Consider the following 12,233-nt stretch of genomic DNA (forward strand, 5'->3'; position numbering starts at 1 on the left):
CGGGAGTCCAGCCCCAGGAGACTGTGAGGCGTCAAGGTCTCTGTCACTGGCTGGAGGCCTGAGGCAGACCACACAGGGAGGCCTCAGCTGAAGCTCACCCCCACAGCGTAGGCCGAGCAGGCCAGAGGGAGCTCCGTGCCATGCTCGGGCTCACGCCCTAGGCCCAGATGCCAGGCCTGGCTGGCTCTTAAGAGACTCGCAGGGGACAGCGTGCGCCTGGGGTGATGACTGCGGGCACACGGCCTCTGCTCCCGATCTGCCGTCATCCGGTCAGCTGAGGGGAGCGGGGTGGGCATCTCCATGTGGGGTCGACGAAGCTAGAAGGCTAAGCGGTTGGAGGAGGGGGTCCTTGTGGCAACAGTAGAGTAGGGGGATCGGGCAGATGTAGGCTTTGCAGTCAGACTGTTGTTTCCGGCCTGGCTCCCCACTTGGTAGCTGAGTGACCCTGGGCAAGCTACTTAACGGGCTGCTGCCTCGGCCTCCCGATGTAAGACGGAGGTCATAGTAGGACCTCTCTTGGAGTTGTGAACATTTAATGAGATGATACGCGTGACTGAGTGTTCTGGGGCAAGTTACCTGGGCCTCTCTGGGCCTCAAGTTTCCTGGCCTGTAAAATGGGGTCGGTATTGGTTCAAATGTTGTGAGGAAGATTGAATGAGGAGATGTAGGTGCGATGCCCAGGGCCTCACAGAGTGTGTACCCAGGAGCTGTTGTAACCGTTACGATAACAAGCCTCCCGGTTCCGCCCCCCCCTTGTCTCCCCAGGCCCGTGGCTCTGCAGGTGGCAGGAGGAGGCACGACGCCGCCTCTCAGGAAGACCATGACAAACCTTACGTCTGTGACAGTAAGTACGGCAGATGCCGCCTTCCTGCCCCTGCCCCCAGCACCCCGTTCCCTGTGCTTCCCTGGCTGTCCGCCCCCAGCCTCGGCCTCACTGGCTCCTCCTCTTGGGCCTGCACCCCAGCTCGCATGCCTGCCCTGTCAGCAAAGTCACCACCTCCCGCTGCTGCCACCCGCCCGCCCAGGTGTTTGTGCATGAGGGACAAGCAAGTCAGGGAGGCCTCCTGCCTTTGATGCCGGCCCCCTTTCTCTGGCAGTGCCTCCTTGGTGGCTTTCTTCTGGCTCTCTCTCTCTCTCTTTCTCTCACTCTCTTGGTCTCCTGAAGATTCATCCTCTTTCTTTCTCTGTTTCAGAGACTTACAAACAAAAGCATAACTCAAAGCCCTCCACCAAGGTACTTGGCTCCTCTGGCTTTTCATGTTTCCCTTTAATTTCCTTCTCCCTCTCCCGTCCTAGGTAGGGCGAGTTATGAATCTTTCTCTGACGACGACTTAGCTTAATAAATGGCCCTCGATCCATCTCCAGCCTTTCTTGCTTGCTTCAGAGGTGTCTCTTGGACAAGGACGGCCCAGCTCCTGGGTTTAGGGGGCGCAGACAGGGCTGGGTTGGGGCTGAGGGAGAGCGGGAGCAGGGGCGGCGGGTGTGCCTCCAGAAACCTTCAGCCTTCGGAGGGATGGCCGTCAGCTCGAGAGCCGTTCTCTTTCTCACCCACCAGCGCGCTGGGGGGTGGGTTTAAAATCCTTGCCCTACTTTTCTTCTCACCGGATGGGGTGCCATCCCTCCTTCCACAACAAGGACAGCCCTCGAAGCCACACTCTCTGACCATCTTCCCCTCCTGTCTTCTCCCCTCCGAGGATGCAGAGCGGTGCCACAGGGGAAGGGCTGCGAGGTGGCTCAGGCAGGGCCCTGGCACGGTGGGTCTTCCAAGGCCGTCCTGCAGTGTCTGCCGTCTCCGTGGAAGCAGAGGGCGAACGGGGGCGAGGGGGCTCAGGGAGCACCTCGGGGGTGGTGTCCTTTTCCTCCCTCTTCACTGGCCTCTTTTGATTTCAAAAAGTTGTTCTGTGCCCGGTGGGGTGACAGCTGGTTGGAGAACATTTTGCTAGAAGAACTCAAACTCCATGACCCCCAATTGGCTGCTTAATACACCGTGCAGATGGCATTCCTGAGACAACTCCTGCAGGTAACATGTCCCTCCCAAAGTGGTTTCTGGTCCAGGATGAGGAGGGAGCAGGGCATGGGGTCTGATGTCTCATGACAGTATCAGGAGGTGCCTGCTTTGGCCTGGGTCTTGCCTCCCAGAAGGGGCTCCGTTTTGTTCTGCTGCATAAAAGCCCGAGCAGGTGAGCCCTGTGGGAAGGGTCCTTCCGACCCTCGTGGAGCAGGCTTCCCAGCTGTGTCTGGCTGGAGCAGCCCAGCTCTCAAGAATGCCAGCAGCTGCTCTGGGATTGGGGCATTGCCATTCGATTCCTCTCTTCCGAAGCTTTATTTTTGTCATGTGATTGTCTGCTCCCGTAGATGGCGGGGTTACTTTTTGCTCTATCTCTTTCGGCTTTCAGTGGATTCTCAGCCAGTAGTCCCCTGTATTCGCAGACACACCCCGTGTGCCCTTCCTCACCCACCTCTCGGTTTCTCTCTTCACTCTTTGTCTGCCGCCTGCCTCCTGACAGGTCACCTCCGCAGAGCTACCTTGTGGGTGTCCCTCTCGTGCCTGGCTCCCCTCTTTCTGGGTGAGGTGCTTGCATCCTGCCCGTCCCCCCCTACCCCCTTCCCCACCCAGCTCCTGTGGCTGTGATTAGGGACTCTCTTGTCATTCACTGTTTCCTGTTCCCATCTCCACAGTCTCTTCCTCCTTCTGCTTACCCTGTGATGCTTGGGAGGTCTAAACGGAGGCCTGACATTGGCTTTCTGGAAGTCTCAGCAGCTGATTCCTTGGCTCTGCCCACACAGGTGCTGCCTCCCTTTTCCTCCCTCAACGGACCAGCGTCCACTGTAGATTGCCCTTCTCTCTTCTGGCCCTCTTAGGAAATTGTGTGGCAGCTTGGTGATTAATAGACTTTATTTTTATCTGGTGCCCTTCAGACAAGTGATCCTTTGGGATAGGAATGACCTTTAGAGAGGTCACGAGGCCCACCCTCTACCCCCGAACTGAGCAAGGAATGCTTTTAATAATCTCTAATGCATCCTAAGTAGAGAGGTGTCTGGTCACCTCCTTGAGTGTCCCCAGGGATGGTGTTACGATAAGCTACCCTTTCTTCCATGATTCCAACTGTGCTCTGAATGATTGTTTTTCCTTAATAGGAGCTAAATTTTTTTTTACTCCTATAGGCTCCCTTATCTTTTGTGCATCTTTTCCCAACAAAGAGGCACACTGAGCATTTTGTCTATTCTGGAGGCTCTTTTAACATCCCCTTGTCTTTTTGGTTTATCTGGGGTCACATCCCATAACCTCTGTGATGGCCTGCTTTAAATTCCTTCCCAGATTTACATTTAAGCTCAGGGTTCCCACTGGAAGTAACACCAAGGCCAAGCGGCTCAGAGAGTAACAGACACATTTCCTTGTTTATTTTACACATCGGCTCTTAATACAGTTCCCTTAATGTGTAGAGAACAGAAGTACTCGGCCGCCCCATTGCCACACGACTTCCCATGCAGTGTCTGTCCTGACCCCTGTGCTAATGCCTCTCCAGGTGCGTGCTCTTTTCTACTTAATGCATCCGATTAGTCCTTCTTCCATAAATCAGTCTACATTTAGCCCTATTGAGTCTCAATAAAGAGATACAATAATATGTGACTTCATTACACAAGATTTGATAAAGGCAAATTTAAAGACATTGCCCCGTGGTTGAATTCCATTCTTCACAGATTCGCCATCACTGCCACTTTTGTGTTGTCTGTGGGGATTTGCGTGAGCCGGCCTCCATCTTTCGAATTATTTATGAAGATATTAGGCCACCTTGTACCCCACCACCTCTTTCTGGGTTTATGTGGGGGTAGTAGGAGCTATCTTTCAGATGTGATTGCCTTTAACCCTGAATGGTTTATATTCCTAAACGTAGTCGTCCTATTATGTTCCTGGTCCAAGTATCCCTTTCCCGACGCGTGGTTGAAATGTTATCTTAGCTGCTAACTTCAGGTGATAGATAGTTTGCCTGTTCCTTTCATTCAGCCATTGAATTTATTCCATCTCAGAGAAATACTCAATCATCTGAACATAATTTATTTTTTACCCAATCCGTGGCATGTGTGTATGTGAATACTTCATTTTCCAGCAAGTAACCAATCCCTATTAATTATCCTGAAAGTTTACCAAGCTTAAGGATTGTAGTTCTGTTTCTTCCCTTTCAGTCTCTTGCCAAAGAAAAGTGTTCATTACTCACAAACAGAGCAACTGAATATGACTTTGTGGGGAAGGCCGTCAGTGTTTGTCAAAGCATGGACCTGGGCCATTTGCACCGAGAGAACCTAGACACTTATTAAAATGTGATTCCCGGGCCTCATACCAGACCCCCTCCATCAGAACCATGGGGAGCAGACCCAAGAACCTGCATTTTTTTGACAGCTTCTCAGGGGATATTTCTGAATTATTGACTTTTGACAGTGACTGGTCTACTTCATTCAAATTCAAAGGCTTCTGGCCTCCGTCTGCTCAGCTCTTTTATTATTCCCTGCTTTTTGCATCTGAAAGTTCTAGAGTCTTCAGGAATTCTCCAGGTCAAGTGCCATAGGCTCACTTCACTGTTTTAGTTGGTCTCTTTAGAATCTTTCCTTTCCTGTTTTTATTCCCACCCCCCCCCCCCCCCGCATTGATCTAAAACTCAGCAGTCCCATATAAAGCTCAGCAATCCAGCACTTGGCTTTAATTTACTTAATAGCTTTAAATCCTAACAGTATCATTAGCCCCCTTTTAGAGGTGCAATGATGACTGGAGACAGACATATGAAAGCAATCCTTGGGTCGGGCTACCGGGATGTTCTAAATGTTTATCTCTTCTCTCCCCAACTGCTCCCTACCCTGAATTTTCTGTTAGCATCACTGGAGCTGACTCCAGATGAGACCCACTTTTCCATTGTCTATGTTCAAGAAACCTCATAGGAGAGAAGATGGTGGTGATGGGACGATATTCAGGGGGAGAGAGGGAGACCATTTGTCTCTAAGCATCAGCCATTTAGGGAGGAGCAAAGCACCCATTTACCCCTTTGCTGGGCACAGTGGAAGCAAGCTGTGAAGTTTTTTTTCCCCCAGTTTTTAAAATATTTTTTTAAAAAATTAACTTTATTTTACTGCGGTAAGAATACTTAACATTTATCCTCTTAATAAATTATTAAGTGTACAATATATATTGCTGAGTCTAGGTATAATGTTGTACAGCAGATCTGAAAGGCTTATTCATCATGCTTGACTGAAACTTCGTGCCCATTGGTTAGCAATTCCCTAACTCCCCTTCTGCACCAGCCCCTGGCAACCATCATTCCACTCTTTGATGCTATGAATTGGACTGTTTTGGATACCTCGTGTAAGTGGAATCAGGCACTGTTTGTCTTGCTGTGACTGGCTTATTTCCCTTAGCATAATGTCCTCAAGATGCATTCATGTTATTGCATATTGAGGGGTTCCCTCTTTTTTCAAGATGAATACTATTCCATTGTGTGTATCTACCAAATTTTCTTTGTCAGTTCATCTGTTAATGGACATTTAGGTTGTTTTCACATCTTGGCCATCATGAATGGTGCTGCAGTCAACATAGGGGTGCTAATATTTGAGATCCTGATTTCAGTTCTTTTGGATGAATACCCAGAAGTGGGGTTGCTGGATCCTGTGGTAATTCTGTTTTTACTCTTTTTGAGGAACCTTAATACTTATTTTCCAGAGCAGCTGCACCATTTTGCATTCCCACCAACCGTATACAAGGGTTCCAGCTTCTCCACATCCTTGCCAACACCTACTTTTGTCCCCAGTTTTTCTGATCACCGTGTTAACTCCTGCTAATGGTGCTTACAGTGTGTAGGGCATTGTGCTAAGCTCGTTACATATGTTGTCTCTATAAATCCTCACAGTAACCTTGAGAGGGAGGGACAGTTGACCTTGATCTGCTGTGAAGAAGCTGGGGCTCAGAGAGGTGAAGGGACTTGTGTAAGGTCGCCCAGCTGGTTCATGCTGAAGCTGGTTTGTGAATCCTGGCTTCTTCAGCTCCGGAGCTGACATACCCCAGGACACCCCCACACAAAGTGCTGGTGAAATATGCTCTCCTGATCCTGGAGTTTGGCTCTCCTGAGAGTTGAGGAGAAAACCTGTTTTAAAAGTGAATTAATGATCACACACATTTATGAGGTCAAGCCATGTCCACTGTTAACAGATAGCTTCTAGGTGTCAGTCTGGCAAGCTGGAATCAGGTAGTCATGATAATTGATGTAGAATGGAATAGATTATATACTTTTAAGCCTTTTACATTTGAATCTATTAAAATATCCCCCCCCCACACACACACACAAACTGGGGACTTAGGGTGGATTAGTGACAAAAAGCAAATAGACATGATCAAAGCCCTCGTGGGAGCCTGACTCACCTCTGAGTCACGTCGGGTATTCACACCTCAGGAATGGATGCTCTCAACTCAGCCTCCCTATCAGTAAAAACTTTGTTCTCCACCACCCTCACCCCACAGACATGTATTTTTGATTGTGCAGCCCATGACCGAAAACATGGCCACTCCACAGTGTTGCCTCCCTTCTAGAAAGTCAGCGGGGGATGTCCAGTTGGGGCAGTGTCAGCATAGGGTTCGGGTCCCTTCCTCCTCTTCTTGATGGTGGAATAGTGGAGGGGGAAGGGTATGGAGCTAAAAGCAAAGAGTCTGGGGATCTGGTCCTGGTGTCAGCCTTCAGCAGCTAGGACATCACTTTCCTGATCCGTCAACGCGGGGGCCCCTTTCTTGAGTCTCCAGACCTGCCCACACAGTGGGCTCCTTCCTTCCCAGGCAGTGACCTCACAAGGAGGCTCTTCGTCCTGGAGACGATGTTGGACTGCCATGCACAGGCTGAGGGGGTGTGTGGGACGGGTGGACTGGTGTCTGAGGCAGACACAGCTTGTGCCCAAGGTAGTCCCAGAAAATCTGCTTGACCTCAGCCTTCTAAAATTACTCTGGATTCCCCCATACCTGAGTGTACAGCGAGAACCAGATGACTCTGGCAGTCTTATTAAAAAAAAAATTTTTTTTGAGGGCATTAAGGCCCTGCATTCTCTAAGGCTCATGTGCTTTTAGCTTGGAACTGCAGTGGAAAAGCCAATAACGCGGCCTTCAGGCTGGCTGCCCTTGTCACTGAAGGGAAGCCGGGCTCATCACTCAGTTGTCCGCACTATTATCTTGCAGGTCTTTGCATGGGGTGCGGCAGGGGAGGGTGGGAAGGGCTCTGTGCCCCAGAAACTTGATTTGTGGAGCGTGGCCTGTGGCATGGGATTGATCCCTGGAGACTGAGTGCATTCTTTACGGCAAAGCTGGGCCTGTTTAAATATTTAAATGCCATCGTGTCGCGGACACAGGTTGCAGAGAGTCCCAGCAGAGCAGGCCACAGGCAGGGCTGAAGAGAAGCTGCAGTTTCTCTCTGCCCCCTTCACACCTGCATTTCTTTTCTTCCTTTGCTCTCACTGCCTGCCCTCCCCTCCCCAGGCCGCACCTCTGGAGCTTTCAACCATTTGGTTTGTCTTTTTGGGGCTGTAACCCACACCCTCTGGAATTATTTTCTCCTCCAGCCAGAGCTTGTTCTCAGCTAGCTGTTGCTTAATGAAAACTTTGTGGCAAACAATTCCTCCCAAGATGTGGCTGACCAACAACAGGATAGAAATTAACGTTTGTAGAAGTTGTTTTTTTTTTTAATATTTTTTTTCCTACGGAAATAGAACGTATACTCCTTGCAGAAAAATCAGAAATTGCAGATAATCATAAAGGAAAAATAAACATCACTCATAGTCTTACTCCTGAGAGGTAGCTTACATTCTAGTTTTGTATACTATTTGAGGATTGTGTCTTTGTCTCTGTTCCTCTCCCTCTACACACACACACACACACACACACACACACACACACACACACAAATGTGCACACACACACTCATGTGCACACACTAAATGATACATACCATTTTAACCCATCCCCCCACTCAACAATACATGCAAAGCATCATTCCGGGTCAATAAAGACATTTTTATGACATTTTAGGGCTATATGGTGTTCCATTACGTGGACATGCCCCAGTTTGCTCAATCAGTGTTCCACTTGTTGGACATTTAGACAGTTTAAAGTTTGTTCGCTATTGAAAACAATATTGCAGCTATATCTTCACATACGCTTTCATTATTTCGTAGAAGTAGAATTGTGAGGTCAGAGGGCCTGGTGCAAAGCCTTTGATTTCTCTTACTTCAAGTCATGGTGGGGGGTAAGGGAAGTAGGCAGCAAGGTCAGGGCCATCCAGGTTAGAGAGAGCTGGGTGAGGAGGAACGTGCACTGACTTTGGAGTGAGAAAAAGCCGAGGTCAAATTGTGGTTCTGCTGCTTGTTAGCTTGTTATCTGGGACTTTCTGAGAAAAATTCATTTTGCTGCTGGGAGCCTCCGTGTCCTCAGCTGTGGAGTGGGGATAATACTGGTTGGGAAAGGTATATGTGATACTGTGCATAAAAATGCACATGATATGTTCTGAAGGAAGGTTTCTTCCTCCTTTGCCTGTTCCTTATTTCCTCTATCTCCAATAGAGTTGGAAAGATAAGGCTGATATCATAGAGATAACACCCCATCAGGAAAATTTCATTGAGTAGGTTGAGAGCACTGTCAGAATTCGGGGGAGGGAGTGGCCAGGGGGTGGGAGCTGGTATGTCAGAGGGTGTCTCCCTAGGATGCCGAGCAGATCTGTAGTGAATGAGTATTGACTTGATTTTGTTCTCTAGGGATGGAGGGGTATGTGTGGGAGTTGGTAGGTGGGTGGGCTGGGGGAGGTAATCAGTAAGAGCAGAAGTTTGTTGACTTACGTTATGGGCCTGGAATGTTCTATGGGTTTTATCTATATTAATTCTTTAACCCTCAAAAAAGTGCCGTGAGACAGATAGTATGATCATCTCCATCCTACAGATAAGGAAACTGGGGAGAAGAGAGGTTAATTAAGTTTCCTGAGGTCACATAGCAAATAAATGGCAGAGCCAGGATTTGATCTCAGTCAGCAATGCCTCCCTCCCTCCCCTGCAATGTCTCCTCACCTGCTGCATCACTCACTTGTTCTTGGAATCTACCTTACCGTGTACATACCTTTGTGTAGGCCACCTGTCCCGTTGGATGCTAGCAATCTCTCTGTCTGTCTGTCTGTTCTTCAGGCTGGAAAGGGAGCCTTCAGAGGGCAGGAACTATGCTACGTTCATCCTCCATCCCAGCCCCAGCACAGTGGTTGCTCCCAAAATGTTGACGAACGTGGGAGGCATGTAGCACGACAAGAGGGAGACCAGCTTGGCCAGAGCCGAGCATTTGGGTAGGGAGATTGGGGGGCACAGTGTTGGACAAGGGTACTGGGAATGCCAGACTGATTTGCTTAGAGGTTGGCCTGCATAGTCAGTGGTGAACATGATGATCCAGACACATCTCTGGAAAGGTTAATCTGGAGAAGTAGGTGTTCAGGGGAGGGAGCCTGAATGAAGCTTGACGGCTGAGAAGGTGATAGGAGAAGACATGAAGTCTGGGTGATGATGACCGCAGGAGCAAAGTAGGCAGGGCAAACGAGCAGGGCTTTATGGATGAAAAACCTACAGAACCTGGCAGAGGACAGATAAGATGTGGGGCACAGGGGAGAGGGAGGCGGCAACGATGACTCTTGAAGTCTTGAGCTTGGGTCATATGGGCATGAGGGAGGCTTAACTAGAATGTGCCAGAGGAGGAGGTAACTTTGGAGAGCGATGGGACTTTGACATCGGAGATTGTGGAAATAGGACATGTGGGCAGAAATGTTTAACACATGCTAATGGACATTTGTTTCCCTGAAAGAAGTGGGGCACTTACACCAATATTGTAGGTGGAAGGGTGCCTACCTCAGGTAAGCGTCAGTGAGACATACTGGATGGGTCGGGACTCAGAAATAAAGCCTGCTCTGGGGTGCCTGGGTGGCTCAGTCAGTTAAGCATCTGACTTCGGCTCAGGTCACGATCTCGCGGTCCGTGAGTTCGAGCCCCGCGTCGGGCTCTGTGCTGACAGCTCGGAGCCTGGAGCCCGCTTCGGATTCTGTGTCTCCCTCTCTCTCTACCCCTCCCCCTGTTCATGCTCTGTCTCTCTCTGTCTCAAAAATAAATAAACATTAAAAAAATTAAAAAAAAAAAAGAAATAAAGCCCGCTCTGAATCCGAGGTGGCATTTATGTCAGAGATTCACCCAGAGATCCTGAGGGAGAGCACACTAGCCAGATTCCCAAATGTTGGGGGGCTGCCATGCTTTATGGTAATATGTCTAATTTTTTTAACCTTTCTTTATTTTCCCCAGAAATGTTGACAATTATATTTATTACTTAAATGTTTACTGTATGATTAAAAGAAGACTTATATTTTGCCCTTTAAGTACATTAAGGATATGCTAGTGTAGGACTCACTAGAATAAGAAATGAAGATACGGCCTCTACAAGGGGCGCCAGAAGATGGTTCTTGAATCAGAAGTCCAGGACTTGAACCTGCGGTCTCGGGCAGATCCCAAAACCTCTCTGAGCTTTACTTTCTTCTCCTGTCAAGTGAGGACAATGAGATTCACCTTACAGGGTTTCCAAGAGGGTTAAATGAGACTACGCATAAAAACAATTAGCTCACTGTCTGTTTCATAATTGTGCTCAATACTTTCTTTATGCCAAGCCAAGAAAGGGTACTTATCTCACACCGAACTTGGGTCCCCAGTTCTGGTCTGTGCACCAGCTGTCAGAGTTGGCAGGGACCAGAGAAGCCAGGGAGCATAGCTAATGGTGGATATTGGTTTATGTGCCAGTCACTTTATAGGGATGAGCTCATTCAGTTCTCAGAGCACCCATCTGAGATGCGAACTCTTATCATCCCCATTTTCCAGACAAGCAGACTGAGGTTTGCAGAGATGAAGTACCCTGCCCAAGGTCACACAGACAATGAGCTGACCCAGGAAGGCAGGCCCCACACTTTCCCAGAACTCTGTTACCCTGCTTCTCAGCAGGGCAGGAAAGAGTCCCACTAACACATTTAATGCATTGATTTTGGGAGTTTCTGCATTCTCTGCTGGGGATCCGAAATCAGGTTATATAGTATTTAGAGATGAAAGGCTTGTTGCTTTATCTCCGTTCTTCCTGTTTTTTTAAAAGCCGGAGTCACATTCATATACCGCAAATTCCTAAAATAAGCAGAATGCCCTCCGTCCGTGGAGACACAGGACTTGCGAATCACTGGCATTTGGTAGATCCTGGCTCTGGGCTCCTTCCTAATACATGGGTCAGTGCCAGCCCCCAAGGAATGTGGCTTTGAAAAATCAGGATGTTACATCCCACCCCTATCCCATCCCCCTGTGTTTCTATCCGGAAGAATTCAGTTTAAAATAAGCACCAAGTGTGGCCTCGAAGAAGAAATGAAGCCACAGGAAGGCAGCTGCTGACCTGGCTTGGTAGGGGAAGGAGAGGGGTGGAGGCAGCCCTGGGTGGATCCTTAGGCTGCAGCCTATGCTGGTTTTGTATCGGAGTTGAGGGACTCATTGCTTCAGGAGGCCTACAGGCCTCAGAGAGCCCCGAGCAAACAGAATCATGAAGTGCTAGAATCAAAAGACTTCCAGATCATCTGATTCAACTGTCCTGTGTTACAGATGGGGAAACAAAGGCCCAGAAAAGTATGGAATTTGTCCAAGGGTGCACAGGGGGTTAGTAGGAGAGCCAGGGCCTGACCCCAGGCCTGCCGAGGGCCACCCACACTGCTGGCCTCAGGGCTTCTGGGAGAGGAGGAGTGGCCCCCCTGGACCTGCCCAAGAGGAGCTTCTTGGTGCCTACACGTTGCAGGACCTGGACTATTCTTACCATTTGAGCTCAGTGGAGCCATCACTGGCTCTTAGAGTAAGGCCTAGGCATTTAAAATAGAGGAGGGGCACCTGGGTGGCTCAGTTGTTTAAGTGTCCAACTTCGGCTCAGGTCATGATCTCACAGGTGATGGGTTGGAGCCCTGCGTCAGGCTCTGTGCTGATGGCTCGGAGCCTGGAGCCTGCTTCCGATGCTGTGTCTCCCTCTCTCTGCTCCTCCCCTGCTCGTGCTCTATCTCTCAAAAATGAATAAACATTAAAAAAAAAAAACCCTCATGCAGCGTTAGAGTAAATTAAACGTGTACTTAAAAAAAAAAAAAAGTCACAGGGTCATCGACTTGCATGAGTATGCAAGTCTGATG

General features: G+C 49.0%; 1 protein-coding gene across 1 annotated transcript in view; it reads left to right on the forward strand.

Moving 5' to 3' along the window:
* DPF3 (double PHD fingers 3) overlaps positions 1-12,233 on the forward strand; it is a 174,552-nt gene that overhangs the window by 80,881 nt on the left and 81,438 nt on the right. Inside the window, 1 exon segment of the mRNA XM_047079406.1 lies at positions 766-844. Within this exon segment, the coding sequence (XP_046935362.1) occupies positions 766-844 (79 nt within the window).

Source organism: Lynx rufus, unplaced genomic scaffold (assembly GCF_022079265.1).
Source record: "Lynx rufus isolate CCGP_SWC_20201006 ecotype Redwood Valley unplaced genomic scaffold, mLynRuf1.p SCAF_17, whole genome shotgun sequence".
NCBI classification, from domain to species: Eukaryota; Metazoa; Chordata; class Mammalia; order Carnivora; family Felidae; genus Lynx; species Lynx rufus.